Consider the following 21,875-nt stretch of genomic DNA (forward strand, 5'->3'; position numbering starts at 1 on the left):
ACAGAAATTCTTGATAGTATATATTTGGGCCTTTTGTGTCCTTTGAGACTTATTAACACAAGGATTGCATATAAAATGACACAACTATATCAACTTTTTTTGTGTGTACATAGGAAGTTTATTTGAATTTCCCCCATAAGAATAATAATAAAAAGAATGTGAAATTAAAAGACTACTTAAACCAGACCCTTTAAAAAACCCAATTAAGTCAGCAATTACTGAAGTAGAGATATTGTACTTTGGCTAATGTCCACATACCCAGGAAAAGAACCCTGATAGTATGGTTTCTATTAGAACTGGTTATTCTCTTTACTTGGAATCATTTTTGACAACATTTCTTTAAAGTTTACAAGGTCAGGATTAATGTATTTTGAAATCTTACTAGAGCCTGTTTTGACATGACATTTGCTCTTTGTTACAACTTACAACAGAGTCTTGCTCATTAGAAAAATTAAGAATTGTGACCCAGTTTCTTCAGATGTCTTTTAGTGAAATATGTAAGCTCAAACAAATATAATATTTTCAAACAAATATAATATTTATATTTTGAAATAGAATTATCCAAATAAATAACATCTTGATGTAAGGAATTCCATAATCCAAGTCATTAAATATTTTCTTTTCCCCTTTTATCACTTAGACCTTTTGTCCTTAACTTGCCCTTATAAAGAGCGGTGGTGCAGTGGATAAAGGACTGGGCTTAGAATTAGGAAGACTCAATTTTCCTGAATTCAAGTCTGAACTCGGATGCTTACTAGCTGTGTGATCCTGAGCAAATTCTTTATTCTGTTCACCTCAGTTTTTTCATCTGTAAAATGAGCTGGAGAAGGGAATGGCAAACTACTCCAGTATCTTTGCCAAGAAAACCCCATATGGAGTCACAAAGAGTCAGATAACTGAAAAATGAATAATTGGGCCTTCATAAGCCTGAATGGCTTTTGATCTGATGCTCAAATACCTTATATGTGTGACTTGTTTTATAGAGTGGGAGGGGAGAAACATTGATTTTTAAAACTGATGCTACTTCTACCACAGGTGCTATGTTTGACTGTTGGCTAGGGTTCCACTGAATTCTCTAGCTTTCTTCAAATATCACAAAACCAGTTAGGAAAACTAGAAAGTTGAATTTGTCACTAGGAAGTTTTCAGTTCTTCCTTTAACTCCCATTTCATTGCACTCCAGAAAGTATAGTATTCATAATGATGACACATTTTTTCATGCCCTAATGTTTACAAAGATTTCTTAAATAAGTAGTTCAATATTATTTCATCATATAAAAGATAAAGAAACTGAGGCTTAAGGGAATAAAGTGACTATATAGTTATACAAAAGGAAGTGACTGACCCAAAACTTGAACCAAGTTCTTATAAATATCTATATTTTTATAAGACCTTTCAAAATGAACCATTTTATGAGTCACATAATGAGAATCGTCTTTCAAGTATTCATAGATTTGTTGCCTGGACATTTATCAAGAAAATCCATGGAAATTTCACAAGGAACCAAGCCTGGAAGGTACAATTTACCATTTCATACTTTATTGTATAAAGTCCTAACTCACAGAAATGTATGTCAGTATAATAAGCCTTATTATAGAAATCTTGTAAGACACAATTTTAAATGATGCTATCCAGTTTCAGAAAGACAACTCTCTAAGTCTTGACAAAGAACTCTTACCTTATAGATGCATGATTTTGCATTCAAGAAGAATAGCTCAATGGTGGCGTTATCCTTTAGGTATGAAATGCTTTCAATATAGAACCTAAAGAGAAAACAGAAGAGGCAGAAGTTAAGGGAGCAGCAAAGTCTACTGATACTGTAAACTAAAGAAAGACATTGAAGAAGGACCAGAGTGTATACACAGACAAATGCAGAAAGATTTCATAATTGGTGGGTTTTTCCTTATCTAATCAGTCAATATTTTCTGAATTTAGGAAGTACATTGTGATGTAAGAATGTAATGGAGCATACGTAACTGGGATGGTAAAGAGACTTGAACTATAGCATCTTAGAACATTTCAGGGAAATGGACAGAACTTGAGGATAGGATATTGCATTTGAAGAACTGTCATGGGAAAGAATACTTTGCATTGGTTTGTTCAGTCCCAGAATGTAAAACTAGAAATAGTGGATGAGAGTTATAGAGAGCTGGATTTCAGTTCAATATTATGATGGCATGAGGAACTCCACCTCTTAACAATTTGAACTGTCGAAAAGTAGAACAGACTGCCTCAAGATGTAATGAATTCTCCATTAATGAAGGTCTTCAAATGAAGCCAGAAAAAACTACTTGCCAGTGACATCATAAAAGGAATTGCTCAGCAAGTAATTGGACTTTATGACCCCTTGTGGTTCCTTTATACTATAAGATTCAATGTGTTTATATAATACCTCTTTAGGAAAAGACTATTGTGGTTTCAAGCACAGCTATATCTGTCTGTCCTGTATGAATTTCCTGATACCTAAAGTAATGATTCTGCCATTAATTTTTGAAACAAGGGCTTTGCCTTTACTATTTCTTTAATTCTTTCTTCAGTCTTTCTTCAACTTGCCTTGCTACTAGCAATTTTCAGCATTAATTTATTCTTTATAATCCAAATCAAAGGTGTCAAAATCTTGACCAGAAGCAGATTAAAATGTAATTGTAAAATGTTTAACAAAATAAATAAAAACAGAATAAGATAGATAATGTTAATTTCTGCTTTTCTAAGTCAATAGGTGGACTGAAGGGATCCATTTGACACCATCCTCCAAATGGATTGGGTTCAATTGAATGTCTTTTTTTTCTAATAAGTTGAATAGAATGGAGAGGGAATTGCTATGATTTCTACATATCCAAAGAAAGATAAGATTTCCTAATTCTGTGATACTAATGCTTATAGTACCATATGAAATTGAATTTATACACATCTGCTATACAGATGGTTCTTAGAAGTTTATTTTTCCCCACGATGAAAGACACTGAAATTATTTAAATTCACATGCACAAAAATATATCTTCACACATTGGCTTCAGAATTTATTTTTTGCTAAAACATTGCCTCTGAAGAATCTGTGGCCACACAGACATTCACAATGTAGTTTTTAATGCCAGAACTTTGACTTTTAAAATGGCTTGTATATTTTTCAATTATCATTGAGTAAATTCTAATATGGTATAATGTCTACTAGTGTTTGTTTCCTATAAATCCAAGTGACTACATTTATTCATGTTTTCTAAAAATGGGGGGGAAATTGGAAGGGATTATTGAAAAGTATGACTGGTGGAGCCAAGATGGCAAAGTCGAGGTAGCAACCCAGCCAAACTCTCCAAACATTTTCCTCCAGATAACTTTAAAATAATGCTTGATTGAATTTTGAACTGCAGAACCAACAGAAGGTTGGGGTGAGATATTTTTCCAGCCTCAGACACCTTAAGAAGTCAGCAGGAAAGGTCTGTGTTACTGGGGTGGGTGATGGCCCTACCAGTTAGTGTTGGAAGTGACCAAGGAGCAGCTTTGGAAGCTCTCAGTCCAGAGATAATAAGGGGGTCAGACAACTAGTCAGAAAGAGATTACAGGGGACTCTTTGCTGGTGCTGGTCAGCAAATCTCTCGCTCACATAGAGTTCTGGATCACTGATCCAGAGCAGAGGAGTGTTTGCAGTCAGTTATGAAGGAGTAGGAGCTCTGGCCACAGTTCAAAAGCAGAGAAATGCAGTGTTTGCAACTGCTGAAGAGCAGGGGCTCTGGTCACAGTTTCAGGGCCTAGACGAGTGCTAGTAATTGCACCCTTAGGAAACCAGGGGTTCTTCCTGAATATAGACTAGAGTATAGGTCTAGAAAGTGGTCATCCCACCTCTCCTTAGATTATACCACTGAAAATTTAAAGATTCCCAGAACAAGCTCTGAAAATGAGAGCATAAAAGCTTGAAGCTTGAGACAGGGCCTTCTTATCCATAAATGTATAAATATCAACTTTAACAGATAGTATAAAGTCAAGAAATTGGTTGGGAAAATAAGCAAACAGCAACCACAAAAAAGAACTTGACCATAAAAAGCTATTGTGGTAAAGAAGACCAAGACACAAACTCAGAAGACAATAATGTGAAAATGCCTATAATCAGTCTTGAAGAAAAATACTAATCAGAAAGCCAAATAGAATTCCTGGGAGAATTATGGAAAGAGATAAAGAGTGGCAGAGGAAAACCAGGGATATTGTGAAAGAGAATTAACAGCTTGATAGAAGAGGCACAAAATACTGAAGAAAAGAATTCTTTAAGAAACAAAAGAGACCAAATGAAGAAAAAAGAGGTACAAAAACTTATTGAGGAAAATAATTCCCTCCAAATTAAAAGGACCAAGTAGAAGCTAATGACTCCATGAGACATTAAGAAAATAAAAATACTTTGTTTTATTTTAAAATAAAATACAGAGAAGAAAATGTGAAATATTTCACTGGAAAAATAACTGACTTGGACAACAGTGTGTGTCACTTGAAACAGAAAGACATATCCACAAAGGTAAAATAAGAAGATAAAACAGAATATAATATTCTTCAGCTGAATTAAAAGAGGCAGGAGTAATAATCATAATTTCAGACAATGGAAAAGCAAAAAAAGCATCCTAATTAAAAGAGATAATCAGGGAAACTATTTTGATAAAAGTTACTAGAGACAATGAAATAAGAGCAAAACATTTTACAGCAAGTTTCTTTGATAAAGGCCTCATTTCTCAAATATAGAAGCAACTGAGTTAAATTTATAACAAGAAGAACCATTCCCCAATTTATAAATTATTAAAGGATATGAACAGGCAGTTTGTAAAAGTCACATGAAAAAATGCTCTAAATCACTATTGCTTAAATAAAGGTAAATTAAAACACGTTTAAGGTACAACTTCACATCTATTAGAAATACTAAATGCTAGAAGAGATGAGTGAAACTAGGTACACTAATAATAAAGCACTGGTGGAGTTGTGAATTGGTCCAACCTTTTAGGAAAACAATTTGGAGCTATAAAACTATGCATAGTCTTTGATCACTACAAGATCTATACCCCAAAGAGGTAAGAAAAAAAGGAAAGGGAAATATACGCACAAATTTTTTTTATATCAATTCTTTCTGTAGTAACAAAAAATTGGAAATTGAGGGCATGTCCACCAATTGGGAAATAGCTGAACAAGTTGTGGCACATGATTGTGAAAGACACTATTGTGTCATAAGAAATGATGAGAGGCATGATTTCAGAAAAACATGTGAAGAAATATGAAGCAAAATGAGCAGAACTAGCAGATCAATTTAAACAATAACAGCAACGTTTTAATGATAATCAACCATGAAAGACTTAGTTATTTTGATTAGTACAATGATCTAAGACAATTCTAGAGGGCTCATGATGAAAAATGCTATCCACCTTCAAAGAAAGAACTGATTGAACTCTGAGTGCAAATTGAATACAGTTTTCTCACTTTACTTTTCCTGTTTTTTTTGGCACTACAGCTAATATGGAAATATGTTTTACATGATTTCACATGTATAATTTATATCATATTGCTTGCATTCTCAGTGTGTGTGGGAAGGGTGGGAATGAGGAAAGGAATGTGGAACTTTAAAATAAAAAAAAGAATGTCAAAATAAGTATTACATTTTACTTTAAAAGAGAAGTATGATCATATTCAAGTTGGGCATCATTTATGTCACTAATTAAACTGTATACTTTATGTAAATGTAACAAATTATATTCAGGAGAATTACATGTTAAACGCTGCAGAAAATTTCACATTTTCTATAGAAACTATTTTTTAGGCTGTGGACAAGGGATAGAACTCTATCACTGGCTGGGGCTAATGATCTTTTGGGATAGACACTCATGCAAGGAGATTTGGGAAAGGCAGAGGTCATGAGGTTCCTGATGAAATAGTTTGAGAAGCATGTAAAAATATGATTTAAGGCAGGCTTAACGGTTGCATTGGCGTGTTGCACAGAGTCCAAAAGAATCTTTCTATACTTAGATTGCTGCAGGCAAAAATGTGTTTTTATGCATGGATCTGTCTTTAAGTTAAATGACATCATCTCTTCACAGGTGGAATGAAAGCTAAATGATATCAAATGCCATATAATGTCTAGTAAAATGCTGATTTATTTTTTGTATGAATTTTGGAATTAGGGAAGAGAACGGACAGATTTCAGTTCAGGAAAATTTGGATATTCATCTTAGTAAAAGCTAACAGATGATTTTGTGAAAGTTGTTATTGTTTGTTTTGGCACAATGATTCAGTGACTTTATTGCTCTAAATTAATGACACCTAATACTGGTGGTTTTATAACACCCAAGGGAAGGAAAAGATTTTTTTCAGAAATGGAATTCCAAGTCATTGATGCCTGTTTTTCTTGTGTTGAATATGTATTTATGGGGTTTTTGGCAGGAATAAAAACCAGAAGTCAATAAGGAACACTTTGAAATCTTCCCTGTTCCAAAAATGTCATGATAGCAAACTTTGTTTTGAATTTGATTCATTTGGATTAATCAATCCCTGTTTTAAGGACGAAAGACTTAAGAATGAAATAAGAACGAAATAATCATTCTATTTTGTAAATTAGGAAACAGCACCAGGAGAAGTAATCTCAATAGGTAGATTTAGGGTTAGGATGAGAATTCTGGTTCTTTGAGTCCCAATCCAGTGCTTTTTCATTATATTAATAAGTCTATTAGTCATTCATAATTGTGAAAGATTTTAATCCGATCATCTCATATTTAGACTAAATCAACTATAGTTACAAAGTTGGAATTAAGTCCCAAGATAGCTAGCTAGCCCAATCGATAGAGTGCTATGTTGAAAGTCAGGAAGACATCAGATAAAATCCTGTAATTAGTATTTAGATATCAGCTCAAATGGAGAATTACAGCAGAGTAACCCAGGATTTGGTTCAAGTCTTAGCTCTGTCAATTGCTAAATGATCTTAGACCTCACTAAACTTTTCTGGGTCTTATTTGTTTCAATATGTAAAATCAGGAGACCAGATGATCTCTATTATTACCCTATTATTAGAGTTATCTAAATGTAAATTTTGTTTTTTTAGGAAGGAGTAGGTTTCCTTTTACTGCAAGTCTTCAGGCAAAAGTTGGATGATTATTGTTGGGTATGATATGGAAGGCATTCTTTTTCAGGTTCAGGTTAGACTAGATGGCCTTTGAGGTTGCTTCAAGCTTGAATCTTTGATTCTTTAAAGTCAATGGAAATAGAAGCATCATGATCTAATATGGAATAATGAACAGGAACCCAAGAAAAAATCATCTTCTACTTGACAGAGCTCACAAAGTTGTTTCCTGTGTCTTTGCTTGTCAGATAATAGACTGGAAAATCCTAAGTAACAAGACTGTCACACACTGGCTGTGTAACCCTGAAAAATTCACTTAAGTCTCTGTGCTACAACTTCCCACCTGTATTGTGTCAGAAATAGAATTTGTACTTACTAGCCCCACGAAGCTCGATTTATAATCCTTAGAGAGGAAAGAATTTCATGCATCAGGGAGGAGAGTCCTTGGGGGAAGGAGGAGAGAAATATTGATATGATGGGCTGATTCTTCCTCTCAATCAAGTTTCTTGATTTGAAATTCTTCTTCTTAACATTAGGTGGCAGTATTGTACCATTTCCTTATCTTCCAGGGCAAAGCAATGAGGGTGCAACTTATTTAAAAAGAAACTATCTCTTCCTATAGTAAATCTAAGGAAATGAAATAGTCCTGTTGGAATCAGTGCTTCCACCAGCTAATTCTTAGGATGATCCTTCTGAGTTAAAGGGATGTTAACTTTACAAGTCAATAGTTTCTTTGAGAATAATCCACCTAAATTTGAGAATAAATCCACAGACAGATGGAGACACACAGAGACAGAGAAAAAGAAAGAAGGAAGAAGACAGAGGAAGAAGGGGATGGGATAGAGAGAAGGACAGGCACTGGGAGGAAAGAATAAATGAAAACAATGAGATCTGGACTAGAAATCTCACTGAGTTTTTGTAACTAAACATCTAAACTATTTAAAATTTCAACAGCACTAAATCTTAACTGAAAACATCTGTCTAGGGTCAAATTAACATGCAGTAGATCATAGTAAGATATGCACAATCACTGCTACTCTAAGTGGCAAAAGATAGTGCTATATCTGTCAGGAGAGAAAAACTTCAGTCTTTTGCAAAAGTAACTATAAAAATCTTCTTTCTGATAAAGTTTTTCAGCTTCGCTTTCTTGGTTTTCTTTAATAACTTACTTCAGGTTATTGTTTGTGAAAAACCAGATTGGAAGAGATTTAACCAAGTCTCTGTTTATTTTTCCTAACACACTGGATACATTGCCAGAGCTACAAGGCACTCAGCTGGGCTAAAAGTTAAAAGGAATGGAACCCAAAGCTGTAGAAAACTTTCTGAGCTTGAAATTTGAACTGAAAAATTCCCATGGATTTCACATCCATTTTCTTTTGGCCAGTTTCTGGGCCTGTGAATTCCTTGAATGGCACTAGGATTCTGTCAATTAATTCTATAACATAGCTGTCACTCAGGAATTGCTGAGTATTTATGAAAAGCAAATTCCATTTATTTAATTCAAGTCATATGCTAATAATTTTATATTGTTTACTTTGAGTGCTTTGTACTTTCCATTACTGTATGTCATATAAACCCATAGAGAAAAGTGTTCCATCTTCATTCAAAGAACATTCACTTATCTTCTACCATAAGAAGAAGATGAGAGTGAAGACAGAAGTAAATAGGGACTCTGACATTTATTTAAACCATAATTTAGATCATATTATTTTTGTAGTTGTTGATATGATGAATGTTCTTCAATTTTTCTATGTATATTTTTGATATCCTAAATTAGAGTGTAATATCTCTTAATGGATAAGAAATTCTCTCCTTCCCTTTCTTTCCTTCCTTCCTTCCTTCTTTCATTCTTCCCTTCCTCCCTTTCCTCCTTTTTTCATTTCTTCCTTCCTCTCTTTCTTTTTTTGTTATAGTATTTCCCAGGGAGGGCAGTATTCTACAGTGAATAAGGAGTTGGATTCAGAATTGGGAAGTCCTGGTTTTAGGTCCTGTCTCTGATAAATCATGGCTATGTCATTCTGGGCCAATCACTTAATCACCCAGTATCCCAGTAGCACAGAGTTTTGCATCTGCACTGGTAGAATGAGTTTCCATACCAGAATTTTTTACATCAATAAAATTACAGGTTCTTCCAGGATCAACTGAGCTTTATAGCATAAGATGACTTTACATTTTACCAAGTCCAGACTTCTTACTTTAACAGATAAGGGAACATACCCAGAGAGATTAAGTGACTTGCCTAAAGTCATACAAGTAATAAGTGGCAAATTTAGGAATTTAACTCATATGATAAAGTGGCAAAATTAGGAATTTAAGTCACATACCAAGCCAATAATCTTACCTACCTACCTTACTTACCTACAAAACTTGGCATATGGTAAAGATTAATGTAAATGCTTATTATTCAATGAAAACCTAGGTCCAATTTAAAAAACTATAGGGAAATTATGTGATAAAGTAGAAAGGATAAGAGATTAAAAATTTAGATTTAGGCTTCTGTCTCTGCTACTAACTAACTATATATGCTCATAGACAAGTCATATAGTCTTTCTGTGCCTCAGTTCCTTTACCTTCCAAACGGTAATAATGCTTACCTAATCTATACCAATGCTACAAAATGCAATGGCTGCAAAAGTCAAATGAAATTAATATAAGAGAGATTAGATAGCACTGATTATAATCATTAATGATTGACTAGCCAGTTTTGCCCAGTATCCAAAAGAGCACCAAATAAAGATGAATACTTGAATACTATTTGATGGGATGCTGAGTAATCTAGACACTTATCAATGGGAAAGAATGAAAAGTTCAGAAAAAGTATAGAGGAAAACTAACAGCAAAAACCAAAACCAGTTGGGTACTTGTATTTTTTAAATTATGGTGGGGGAAAGATAAAGATCAGTGCGAATCGCATCAGCCTTTCCAGGAGTTCACTAGCCACTCCTTTAATTGTTAATTCTGTCATATCTTTCTGATATCCTCTTGGTTTTGTGAATTTATGCATGAATGCAAAATAATAGTGAGGAGGAGGGAAAGGAGGACTATGAAATATACAAATAAGTAAGGGATAGGGTGAGAACTTGCTTGCCTGTCTCTAAAGCAGTCTCCCTCTCTCCATTTTATCCTATGTGCTTTGTCCCATTTTGCAGAAGAATCAGACATGGTATGTATTAAAGGAAGAAATGTCTAAATATTGTTCCTTGTTGGTAGACAAAATAATCAAATTTGTGTCAGAGATCCAGAAGGAATGGCTTTTGTGGATAGTCTGTACTATCTTTTTCTATTTCATTTACTCTTTTCCTGACATCATTTCTAAGTTTATCCTATAATTATGAAGAGACCCATTGGAATCAGAGATCTGGCCAAAGTCAGATTGTTGGGATTAGGTAACCTCAGCAAATCCAATAATTTTCTTGGGTATCTGTATCTGTATTTATACAATGAGGGGGCTGAATTAGATGATTCCTAAAATCTTTTCCAGCTTCAAATCTACGATGTTCTTATGTAATAGAAAGAAATGCTATCTATGGTGCTATTATTCACCTGACAGCATTATCTCCAGATTTACCAATGTTTTCAACTTCCAAATCTAGTCCTTTTCTCAGTCCTTAGCCTTTTTGATCTCTCTGCAGCATTTGACATTGCTGATCACCTCCTTGGGGACACTTCCTTCTCTGTAGGATTTGGGGACACTACCTGTTTCTCCTCTCTGTCTGAATGCTTTTTCTCAATTTCTTTTACTGGTTCTTTATCCACATCATATTCACTAATGATGGAAAACCCCCTCGAATTCTCCCTTGTACCCTCTTCTCATTTTACTCTTTACCACTTCACCTGGTGTTCTCCTCAGCTTCCAAGATTTCACTTATTTCTATACAGATAATTTCTATATCTATATGTCTGAACCTAGTGTCTACTGTGTTAAGTCATTTATCACCAAATATATTTTAGATATTTTGAAATGGATCTTCTGTAGGCATTTCATGTTTAACACGTCCAAAAGAGACTCATTATCTTTTCCCCAAAAGATCCCTTCTCTTGAGTTTTGTTATTTCTATGAAGGACATGGCAAATTTTCCAACAACCTAAACTCATAAACCCATTACCATCATTAATTCCTCATTCTCACGTAATTCGTCTAATTTAGTTCTTGTTCTTGTGGTTTTTACCTTTACAACACCTATCATGTACATTCCCTTCTCTCTACCTAGTCAACACCTTAGATTAGGTTTTCCATTTCTTCCATCTCTTCCCTAGGCTGTGACTTATTTGTCTTCAATAGTAGCATCCTAACTTGTTTTCCCTGGAGAAGGAAATGGCAAACCACTTCATTATCTTTGCCAAGAAAACCCCAAGTTTTGTGGGTCACAAAAATTTGGACCGATTGAAAACAACTGAACAATGAGAAAAAAATTGTTTCTCATTCCCTTCTCCTTTTAAATATATCCTCCATTCAGCTACTAAAGTCATTTTAAATAATAACAATAAACGACAACAATACTAATAGTGACATTCATATAGTACATATGTGCCAGGCACTGGGCTTCACAATAATTATCTCATTTGATTCTCACAACAACCTTACAAATAGATGCTATATTATCCCTCTCTTATAGTTGAGAGAATGAATCAAAAAGAAGTTAATTGACTTGTCCAAGATCACATAGCTAGGAATTATCTGAGGCTCGATTTGGACTCTAGGCCAGTGATGATGTTTCTCTAAAGTTAAGATATTATCACTTCTCTAAATTGCTTCAGAATAAGTATGAGCATATCATCCCTCTGCTCCACTGGCTCCCAATTACCTTTAGGTATCCAATATGAATTTTAACATTTAAAGTTTTTCCTAAGATATCACCTTCCTACCTTTCTAGCTTTCTGATTTCCAACCCATCTCTTCCTGTCCTCCTTGTCTACCAACCCTTTATAATGCAGCTACTTTGGTCTACTTGCTCTTCCTTGAATTCAATATGTCAGCTTCTAAGGCTCTGTCTCCTTACCTTCATCTTCAATTTTCTAAGACTTACTTCAAATCTTATCTTCTTCAGAGGTGTTTTCACCTGCCCCCCCCCTAAAACTGCTGCCTTCCCCTCTCAGATTACCTTCCATTTACTCTGGATGTAGCTTATGGATAATTAGTGATTTTAATGTTTATACAATAACCAAATGGTCATATGTTTTTGACTGTCTTTATATGCCCAGTGCCTCATGTAGTACCTGGCACATAATAAGCTTTTACTAAGATAAGTTCTCCATACTGAGAAACCCTAAATTTCTTGTTTGTACTTGAGTGAAAACTATAAAATTGAGCCTTCTTTCCTAATGAGCTAGCATCCTTAGGTTAGTAAATGAATTTTTCTATGTTTTATATGTGCCATGGTTTTTTAGTACATTTGCCTTCCTCTTGTTAGGATTTTGGGTTCTTCCCTTCTAGTAAGGTTCTCTATTTCTAAATGAACTCTTACTTTCTTATATTTGGAGGATAAAAGGCTAATACCTCAGATCTTTCCTAAGTCCTCAGCCTTTTCCACTTAAAACTTACTTAGGGGTTTCCTTTATCCTCATTTTCAAATCAAAGATACACATTTTCTAAATGAGATTTAGGCTGAGTAGAAAAAAATCAGGGTTAGAATTTGAATTGAAGCTTCAAGATCTTAATTCCTCGACCTGAAACTTACTTTTCTCAACCACTTTTTATAAGAAGCAGAGATGGTAATAAGCTCTTATGAGTCACTTTCCATTAATGAATCTCATGTCTCTTTTGAAGTAATAATTACTATAAGCACTTTGCGGGAACACTTCTGTTATTTTTACCAATAATCTGAAGCATTGGGCCCTTTCCAAGGCAATCAATGAACATTGATTGCTGCATGCCAGGCACTGTGCTAGTTGCTGAAGATACAAATAAACAACCAAATCAGTCTCTGTCTTTAAGAAGATTTAATTTTCTAGGAGGGAAAAGTATACTCATATACACTCGTGTGTGTGTGTGTGTGTGTGTGTGTGTGTGTGTGTAATACAAAAGGATAATTTATGTGTACATATGAAAATATATAGGCAATAGGCGCTTTCAGTTGGGAGATGAGTAGAAGAAGAAAGGGCATGTATATAAATATATAAACACATCTATTGGGTCTAATGGTAGCCATCTCTGAGAGGTGGGAGTAAGGGAAGAAAAAGATCATATGATAATTTTGTTATGTGTTTGAAAGGAACAGAAAGTTGTACATAATAGATTTGAAGTTTCATATGCAATGATCTTTTTATTGTACTGTGTAATAGAAATGCTCATTTTATGTGCTAAACCACAAATTAATTAATTAATTAAGTTAGAAGAAAAATGGAAGCCAGGGATTCTAAGAGGCAAAAGAGAAGAAAGAATGCATTCCATACTTGGAGAAAAAGCCTTGGCAAAAGCTGAGAGATGGACAATGGAATAACATGGATGAGGAGCAATAAACAGACCAGTTGGTTTGGAATCTGGACTACAGGAAAGGCAATAATAAACATGGAAAGGTATGCTGGAACTAGATTGTGAATGTTCCTCACTCCCATCCAAACTTGCATTTATCCTAGAAGCAAGAGGAAGTCATTGAAGATAACTGATCTAGCAGGAAAATGATATAATCAACCTTATGCTTTTAGAATAGCATTTTAGCACATGTGTGTGGAAAATGGATTTGAGAAAGAGCATCATGAGACAGGGCAGACAAAGAAAGGGTACCTAGAAAAGCCAATAAAAATCTAGATTCTAGATGCTTTTTTTCCAAGGATGAAGAAATTTAGGACCAGATGGAAATTGAGCAGTCGATTGATTCATTCTTTAATTTTATAGAAATGAAGGAACTCAACAGTGAAAAGTAGCGCCAATATGGCAAAGTAAAGGCAGGGGCTTGCCCGACTTCCCCCCCCAAACTGCTCCAAATTCCTTTAAATAATGACTCTAAACAAATTTTAGAGCATCTGAACACCCCCAAAAGAGAATAAAACATTTTTCAGCTGAAGACAATTTAGAAACTCAGCAGAAAAGGGATGGGAGTCCTGAGACAAGGTGCACCAGCACAGCCCTGCACCCAGACCCAACTGACCTTTGAATCAGCCTCAGTACTGGTGGGTCTTAGCCCAGAGACACCAGAAGACCTGAAGGTCAACAGAACATGTCTGTGGAACCAGAGTAGGAGTCCAGTCCACAATTCCAGTGCAAGTTCAGCCCTGACCCCAACTCCCACCTGGACCCCAGTATCAGGGAGGCAAGACTCTGAATCAGCAGAAGCACTGGATCTGGATCTCTCAGCCCAGGGCCACCAGGGACGAGGGTCTGTGGCAATGAGGTGGGAGTCTGGTACGGTCCCAGTGCAGCCTGGGTCATTGGAGTCCCAGTCTAGAATAGCAAACTAGATCTTACAGCTATAGTGAGGAGCTCTTTTACTCATCCCCCAGCTGAGAGTGTATATTGCCTATATATTTTCTCATATACACACAAATTATCCTTTTGTATTTACCACACACACAACACACACACACACACACACACACACACACACACACACACACACACACACACTACAGATACCTAACAGCTAACTGGCAGAAAAGAGATCAGATTCCTAGAAGGATTTCTAAAAACAGCAAATTCACACATATCATTTGACCTAACAACACCATGACTAGTCATGAATACCAAAAGAGATTTGGGAGGGGGGGAAGAAAAGAAAAGAAAAAGAAAATGACCTATATGCACAAAAAATATCCACAGCAGCTCTTTTCTCAGGACAAAAAAAATTAAGGGGATGCCTATCAATTGGGGAATGGCTCAAATAAATTATGGTATGTATTTATGGTGAAATATTATTGTTCTATGGGAAATGATAAGCAGGATGCTCTCAGAAAAAAATAAAAACCCAGAAAGTTCTCCATGAACAAAGAAAAATATCGTATACAAAGTAATAGCAATGTTCTGGGATGACCAGATATAAATTACTGCTATTCTCAGTACTATAATCATCCACAATTACTCTGAAGGACTTATAATAAAAATCCTATTGATTTATTCTAGAGAAGAAATTGATTGTCTAAATCTAGATTGAAGCATTCTTTATTTCTCTATTTTTAACTTAATTTTTCTTGAGGGTTTTTATTTTCATTAAGGTAGGAGATCTATGTTTTTTTTTTTTTTTTTTTTTGACAACTTGACTTTTATGGAAATGTTTTGCCTAACTTCATATGTGGTTTCTTAATTGTGGGTAGGGATAAGGGAGAGAATCTAGAATTCAAAAATCTTAAAAACAAATGTTTAAAAAAATTGTGTTGAATGTACACACATAGGAAAAATATTAAATAAATAAATGAAATGAGAAGCTAAAAAAAAAATAACACTTAACAGTGATCACTGGCTTTAGATATCCTGAGAAGGTAACTTGGTTGGAAAAACACAATCTGGTTTTAAAACTAGAAAGGGAGTTCGAATTTCAGGTCTTTACTGACTCATTCTTTTACTCAAGTTACTTAACCTTTTGGCATTCTCGCTTCCTAATTTGTTGAATAGCGTGAAACTTCTGTTCCATCTCTCATACATCTCTTAAGAATGTGCTTTTATGAAAGAGTGTACATATGCCAAATAAAAAGGCCATCTTGGGATGGCATCCAATATAGAACATGTGGCAATATTTACATTCTGTGAGCTTCCAATGCTTGGCTTAAAACATTTGATGGTTTCCACTTTTATAAGGGTGATTTAATTTTTTCTTCTCACTAAGTCAAAGGAAAATCCACTCATCACCTGAACTGAGCATGGGTCTGTTATATAGATATATATCTTTTTAAAACAATGCAGAAATGACATTACTAGAGTCTCTAGAGTCAAACTGCTTTTAAGATATGCATGTTTAATGGATGGCTCAGCTGAGGCCATAGATATTTGTGTTAAACAGAATGGATTTCACCAGCTTCTCTGATAAGGAAGGTCAGGTCACACACATTGGGAAACGTTCTGGCTGGAGAGAAATTTTCTCTAGTTTCAAATAGGATCTAAGGTCTGGAATATTCACGAAGATGATATATTATACTTGCCTCTGCATAAAGAATACAGCATGTAGTCATCATTAGAAAAACATGATAATTTTCCTGGGGATTCTTTCCAGAATGAAACAATAATAATTACTTGCTATATGTCAGCAGGAAGGAATATTCCTAGTAGAGAATGCCAGGGATCTGTCTTTGGCCCTCGCTGTTCAGTATTTTTATCACTATCTTAAACAAATAGGTAGATGACCAGCTTATCAAATCAGAAAATGCCTATGACAAAGAGTGAAATGAATGACAGGATCAAAATCTAAAAAAAACTTTGTTCAATATGTCAGAATGACAAGATAAAATTACTAAGATGAAATTAGTGGGAAACCATTTAAAATCCCGAACAAGTTTTAAAAAATCAATTTTACAGGTAAGGAGAGGACATAGAAGTAAACAACAGTTCATGTAAAGATGTGGAAGGTGGGATTGGTAGACAGAACACTTATACTTTGGCCTAGTATCCCTAGACTCATACTCTGAACTATCTTTTCAGAACTGGTAATGAGTTTGATATGAACCCCAAACTAGTTTATTCTGTTCCCTAGTCAGGAAATGCTAAAACAAGCCCATCCTGCTCCTCTTATCAATCATAATCAGTATACAAAAGGGTCAGCTTTCCCAGACTGTCTTATTACCATATTTAAGATAGTCATAATGTGAATTCTATAAACTATAATTTTATATAAAAATAAATTAGCTTTCCCAGACTTGAATGGCATAACTCTAGAAAGTTTTGGGACCTGATCCCTCCCTGACTTCTCCCTAATGCTTCCCTGGTTCTTCCTCTTACTCCCCAAATCCTGTCTCTGTTCCCCTGAGATTTTAAAAGCTGTATCCTCCAAAATCAAGTTGCTCATTCATTTATGACTCTGACTTCACTAATTGTATTTGTTTGGGCCCATGTGCTATTCGTGTAATAAAATAGCAAACCTCTGATGGATGTCTCTGACATAATTTCTTTATGCCCTGAACTGAATCTTTATTATATTATTTTTACAATATTTTTTTACAATTATCCTCACCCAAATCTATTTCATATTACCACTTCCTGTTGGAGTTCAGCTATTCGCTGGTCCTCCTGTGAATATACTGCAAGATCGATAATGTGAACTACAACCAGTGGAAAAGAGTTCTAAAATTCTGATGTCTAGTTTTTCCAAAATGATTTTACTTTAGCCTTTTTTTCTATGATGGTCTATTTTGCCAAGAAGACAGTTCTCAGTAGTTTGCATGGCCTCAGGGATAAACATTTAGACTACCAATTTTAGTGTGCCTCAAGCTGAAACAAGCCATTAGTTCCCAGCTCCTAGTTGATAATAGACCCTAAGGGGGAAAAAGGAGGTGGCAGTGATGATGGTCGTGATGGGGAGAGCATTTAAATGCAACAACCAAAATGTTTTCTTTTTTCTTGGTTAATATCTGTGGAATCCACAGATATTATATATGGTATATAGGTATATAATAGTGTTTGTGGCTGGGAGAAGTTCAACACATGCTAACCAAACATTCTCACATTCCCTCCATTTTCTCCCCAGGTAATAAATTGCTCAAATTCAAATTCTGTGCCTTAACTAAAATCAGCTGAGGATGGAATTTTCCCCAGAGAGTTTTTCTCCATGTATATTACATAGTTACTTCTCCATTAATATGAGAAAGTGGAGACACCATTGAGAGGATTATAATATTGAAATCTTGCCTATCAGGGATGGAAATGGTTAAGATTATTTCTGAAATGGATGCAGCTGTTAAATAAATCAAAAAGGTATTAAATGTTAACTTAAATGTTCCTTACCAGCTGGGATAAAGGATACATACTGCATCTAGTGAAACAGATCTATTATGTGATATACTCTTTTGGTTTATACTCATTTAGTGCACTTTGTATTGTCAGACTGGTTGCGACTAGAAAATTGCATTGCTAGCCATAATCTTTAGTTTTCAATTGTATTTTTTTTTCCTTTTGGGAATTGTTATACAATTTATTTGTTTCCAGTTCTGAACCTCTGCTTATGTTTTAAAAGAACTAGAAAAACATAGAGGTTGGAAATTATTATGCATCTGAATTCAACAAGCATTTGAAGCATTTTTAAAAAAGAGACATGAAAAACTGAAAGTGTCTTTAATCACTCTACATTACATGTTTTTAGGAAGAGAAAATAGTTTTTGGACTAAGTCAAAAACAAGGGCTGTTGGAACGAGGAATTCTAATTCTGACTTTGACGAATTTATGCTTTGGCTTAAATCACCCAACCTCTCTCTGACACCAAAAAGCATCCTATAAAATGGAAGCAATGATTCTGTCCAATTTTAAGTAATTATTGCAAAGGTTAACTAATCATACCCAATAACGTTCTTTGCAAAAACACACTGAACATTCTTTCAAAAGGTTAAGGAAACATAATTTCAATTGTTTCTGATATTTTATTACATATGTTTTGTATCACTAGGAGATAAATTAGCCAGTTATCGCAATGGAAGAAATAGTTTTATTTGGGATTACCAAGGTAAAAGTCTCCACACAATGGGGGGACACATGATACAAGAAAAGAAAACATTAGTATTATTTGGTACAAGATTCTAGAATTTCTCTATGTATTCATGTAGAGAAATGGTTCAATATATGTTACTTTTATAAATTAGTAGGGTTTAACATACTTGGAAATAAAATCATGACTCTTATCTTTGATTTGTTTAACCCACATTCCTATGATTGTGATCTATATGAAAACTGGAAAGGGTTATGGATTTGGTTTATATATCCATGATTGCATTGAAATTCAAATATAGTCATTAGCTTCATTTAAATAATATATTAATACTTCCCCTTCCCTTGCCCTGATACAAATGCTTTAAAAGAAGGGCAAACATATGTTTGTAGGTATATATTGTCTACATCTATATAGATATACAGATATTCTCATTATAAAATAAGAAACTTTATTACACCTTTATGTTTACCACTCTCAGCTTTTCAAAACTTTCTGTGAAAACAAATACATAAGGAAAATGAATACCCTGTGTACATACCTGACACAAAAGTACAAAACCACAGGTCCTGACTTTTTGGGAAAGTCATGTTCCAACACTCTGCGATCTAGTTGAAGCCAGTTTAAATGTCCCCTGAGAAAAAAAGAAAATAAAAATTTAAATCTATATTATTTCCAAAGATTCTGGGGGGGGGGGGGAGTGTTCATGTGTTCATATTCATGCACAACTCAGCAGAATCTCTGAGATGTGCAATACAAGAATAAATCTGGAGATTTTGCTTAGTGTCAAAGAGTTGGTAACTGGTAAGTACTCTATGGTATCATAGGGTCAGTATTTGGAGAAGGCTTGGGAAATGGTCAGCAAATATGGAATCTGATAGAACAAATCCAATGACACAAGAATATTTTATATTTACTTTATATTTCAAAGATTTCACTGAAATTCAAATAAAATCATTAACTTCATTCAAATAACATTAACAAATCTCCTTTTTCTTTTATTCTCTTTCTCTCCATACTTTTTAATGCCTTTTTTTTGAGGAATTCAAAGCCCTTTATAGATCTTTCATTAATCCACATAATTTCTCCATCAAAGTAATGGAGAGAAAACAACTTTTTGATTCAAAATGGCTAAAGAAAGCCACTGAACAATTTAATGAAATCATAATTCTCTTCATTTTATTATATTTTGGGGTTGATTTTGCTTTAATTCATCAATGATACTAAATACTTGATCCTCTTGCAAAGTAGAAAGTCATGACAGCCAAGGGAAGACAAAGTATTTGCAAAATTACAGAGTGGAAGAGGATTATAAATAATATCCTCTTATAACATGGTGAAAAACAGTAAAATTGAAAATTGGGGATTCAACTAAATTAGGTTATCCAAAGTATACATATGAAAGTGGAAGATAACAAATAGGAAATGGAAAAGATGGAACAGTGTTTCTATTTTCTGTGTTGATCTATTATGAGTATAAATGTGAATTTAAATTATTATTATATCTTCTGATTATCATTTCAACAAAACATAAAACAGAGAAAGAAATAAATATCAAAGTTGTTCACCAACATTACAGAGTTTTGTGCAGTACCCCAATGGAAAAGGAATATCTAGAGATGAGGTCCTTCAGATGATTTTATTTGTGCATGGTATTATACTGACATCATCGGGGCCCAGAAGATTACATGACACCCTTAAAGAGATCCACAGCCAATCAAATAAGATGAGCCTAAAAAGCTACAAAGCCTATACTATAGCCAAGCTTCTTAAAATGTGAGTCACAACCCCACATGAAGGTCATGAAAAATTTGGCAGCAGTAAAAGATTTCTGAATGAAATGATCAAAAATTAATTAAAAATCAAATGCATAACAAACCTGAGGTCTTTCTAACAGCACTTACCTGTATTGCATCATGAGACTTGCAGCCTTGCAGCCTCTGAACACATAACATACACACTTTGCACTGTGCATGCATGAATGCTGCCAGAAACACCTCAACTCAGATTTGAAGTGGGATCACATAAAAAAAATTCTCAGGCAAAAAGGGGTTACAAGTGGGAAAAGTTTAAGAAGTGTTGGACTATGACATATAGTTGGATAAATTGAGTTGGTTCATCAAGCTGGACTCAAAATTGAATAGGAAGTAAGAGCATCAGCTAGATTAAATTTGGCAATTGCATAAAGCTTTCAACAATCTCCAAATACTTCCTTTCATAAAAGGAAATTATCTTTCATACTTCACTTTCACTTCTCCCTCTCCATTCAGTTGCCAAATCTCGTTAATTTTACTTTCCTATATCTCACACCCATTCTTTTTTTTCCCTTTACCTAACCACTAACCTAGATCAGAATCTTATTACCTCTCAATTAAGCTACTGCAATAACTCTTCTTGTCTTAAATCTCTGCTAAACAGATATTCCTAAAAGACAATCTTAGCATATCACTATGCTACTCAAAAAGCTTTAATGACTCCCTATTGCTTCTAGGATAATGATGTGATAATACAATTTATATAGTGCTTACTTTGTGAACAACACTGGAAGGTAAGTGCTATGATTATTTCCATTTTTCAGAAGAGGAAACTAAGGCAGAGAGGAAAACAACTCCTCTGTTTAGTATTTAAATCGTGAAATCTAGCTCCATTCTCTTTTCATGTTTTTTGTACTCTTCATGCATTTTATATTCTAATCAAAATAGCCTACTTGCTATTCATTAGATATGAAATTTATCTTCCATTTCTGTGTCTCTGTACAGACTGCCTATCAATAGCCTGGAATGTATTCTTTCTTCATCATGGTTCCTTATATTTCCTAGTTTCCTTCAAGTTTCAATTCAAGAATCATACATAATCAATGAAGTTATAATACAATGGGAAACAGTTTCTGCTCTTTAGAGCATCTCTAGAATCCAGTTCTTTTCATATTCTATCTCATTGCCTGACTTGGTTTTTCTTCAACCATTATATCTATTTCTTTTCAGAATGATAGTTGCCAACTTCTCATAGACTTTTCACCAAAAAATGGCAAACAACTACCCTACTTCCAAAGTACTCTTAGAAACAAAGAAGCTTCTCTATGAGAAAAACAATTGAAGGTTGTGTTACATTTGCTTTACTTATCTGTGCGTATTATGTTCCCACCAAAATAAAACAAGCTCCCTGAGGGCAGCCTATGTTTTTTCTGTCTTTATATTCCCGACATGAAGGAATTGATGTCCCATATTTTTAAAACCAACA

The 21,875-nt window shown here is 34.4% G+C and overlaps 1 protein-coding gene across 1 annotated transcript in view; it reads right to left on the reverse strand.

Annotated features, from left to right (window-relative positions):
* FRMD4A (FERM domain containing 4A) overlaps positions 1 to 21,875 on the reverse strand; it is a 367,656-nt gene that overhangs the window by 151,513 nt on the left and 194,268 nt on the right. The window contains exons 4-5 of the mRNA XM_031940653.1: positions 19,177 to 19,269; positions 1,678 to 1,762 (exon numbers count right to left, since the gene is read on the reverse strand). Coding sequence (XP_031796513.1) covers positions 1,678 to 1,762; positions 19,177 to 19,269 — 178 coding nt within the window. The remainder of the gene's footprint in view (positions 1 to 1,677; positions 1,763 to 19,176; positions 19,270 to 21,875) is intronic.

The sequence above is a fragment of the Sarcophilus harrisii genome, chromosome 5, assembly GCF_902635505.1.
Source record: "Sarcophilus harrisii chromosome 5, mSarHar1.11, whole genome shotgun sequence".
NCBI classification, from domain to species: domain Eukaryota; kingdom Metazoa; phylum Chordata; class Mammalia; order Dasyuromorphia; family Dasyuridae; genus Sarcophilus; species Sarcophilus harrisii.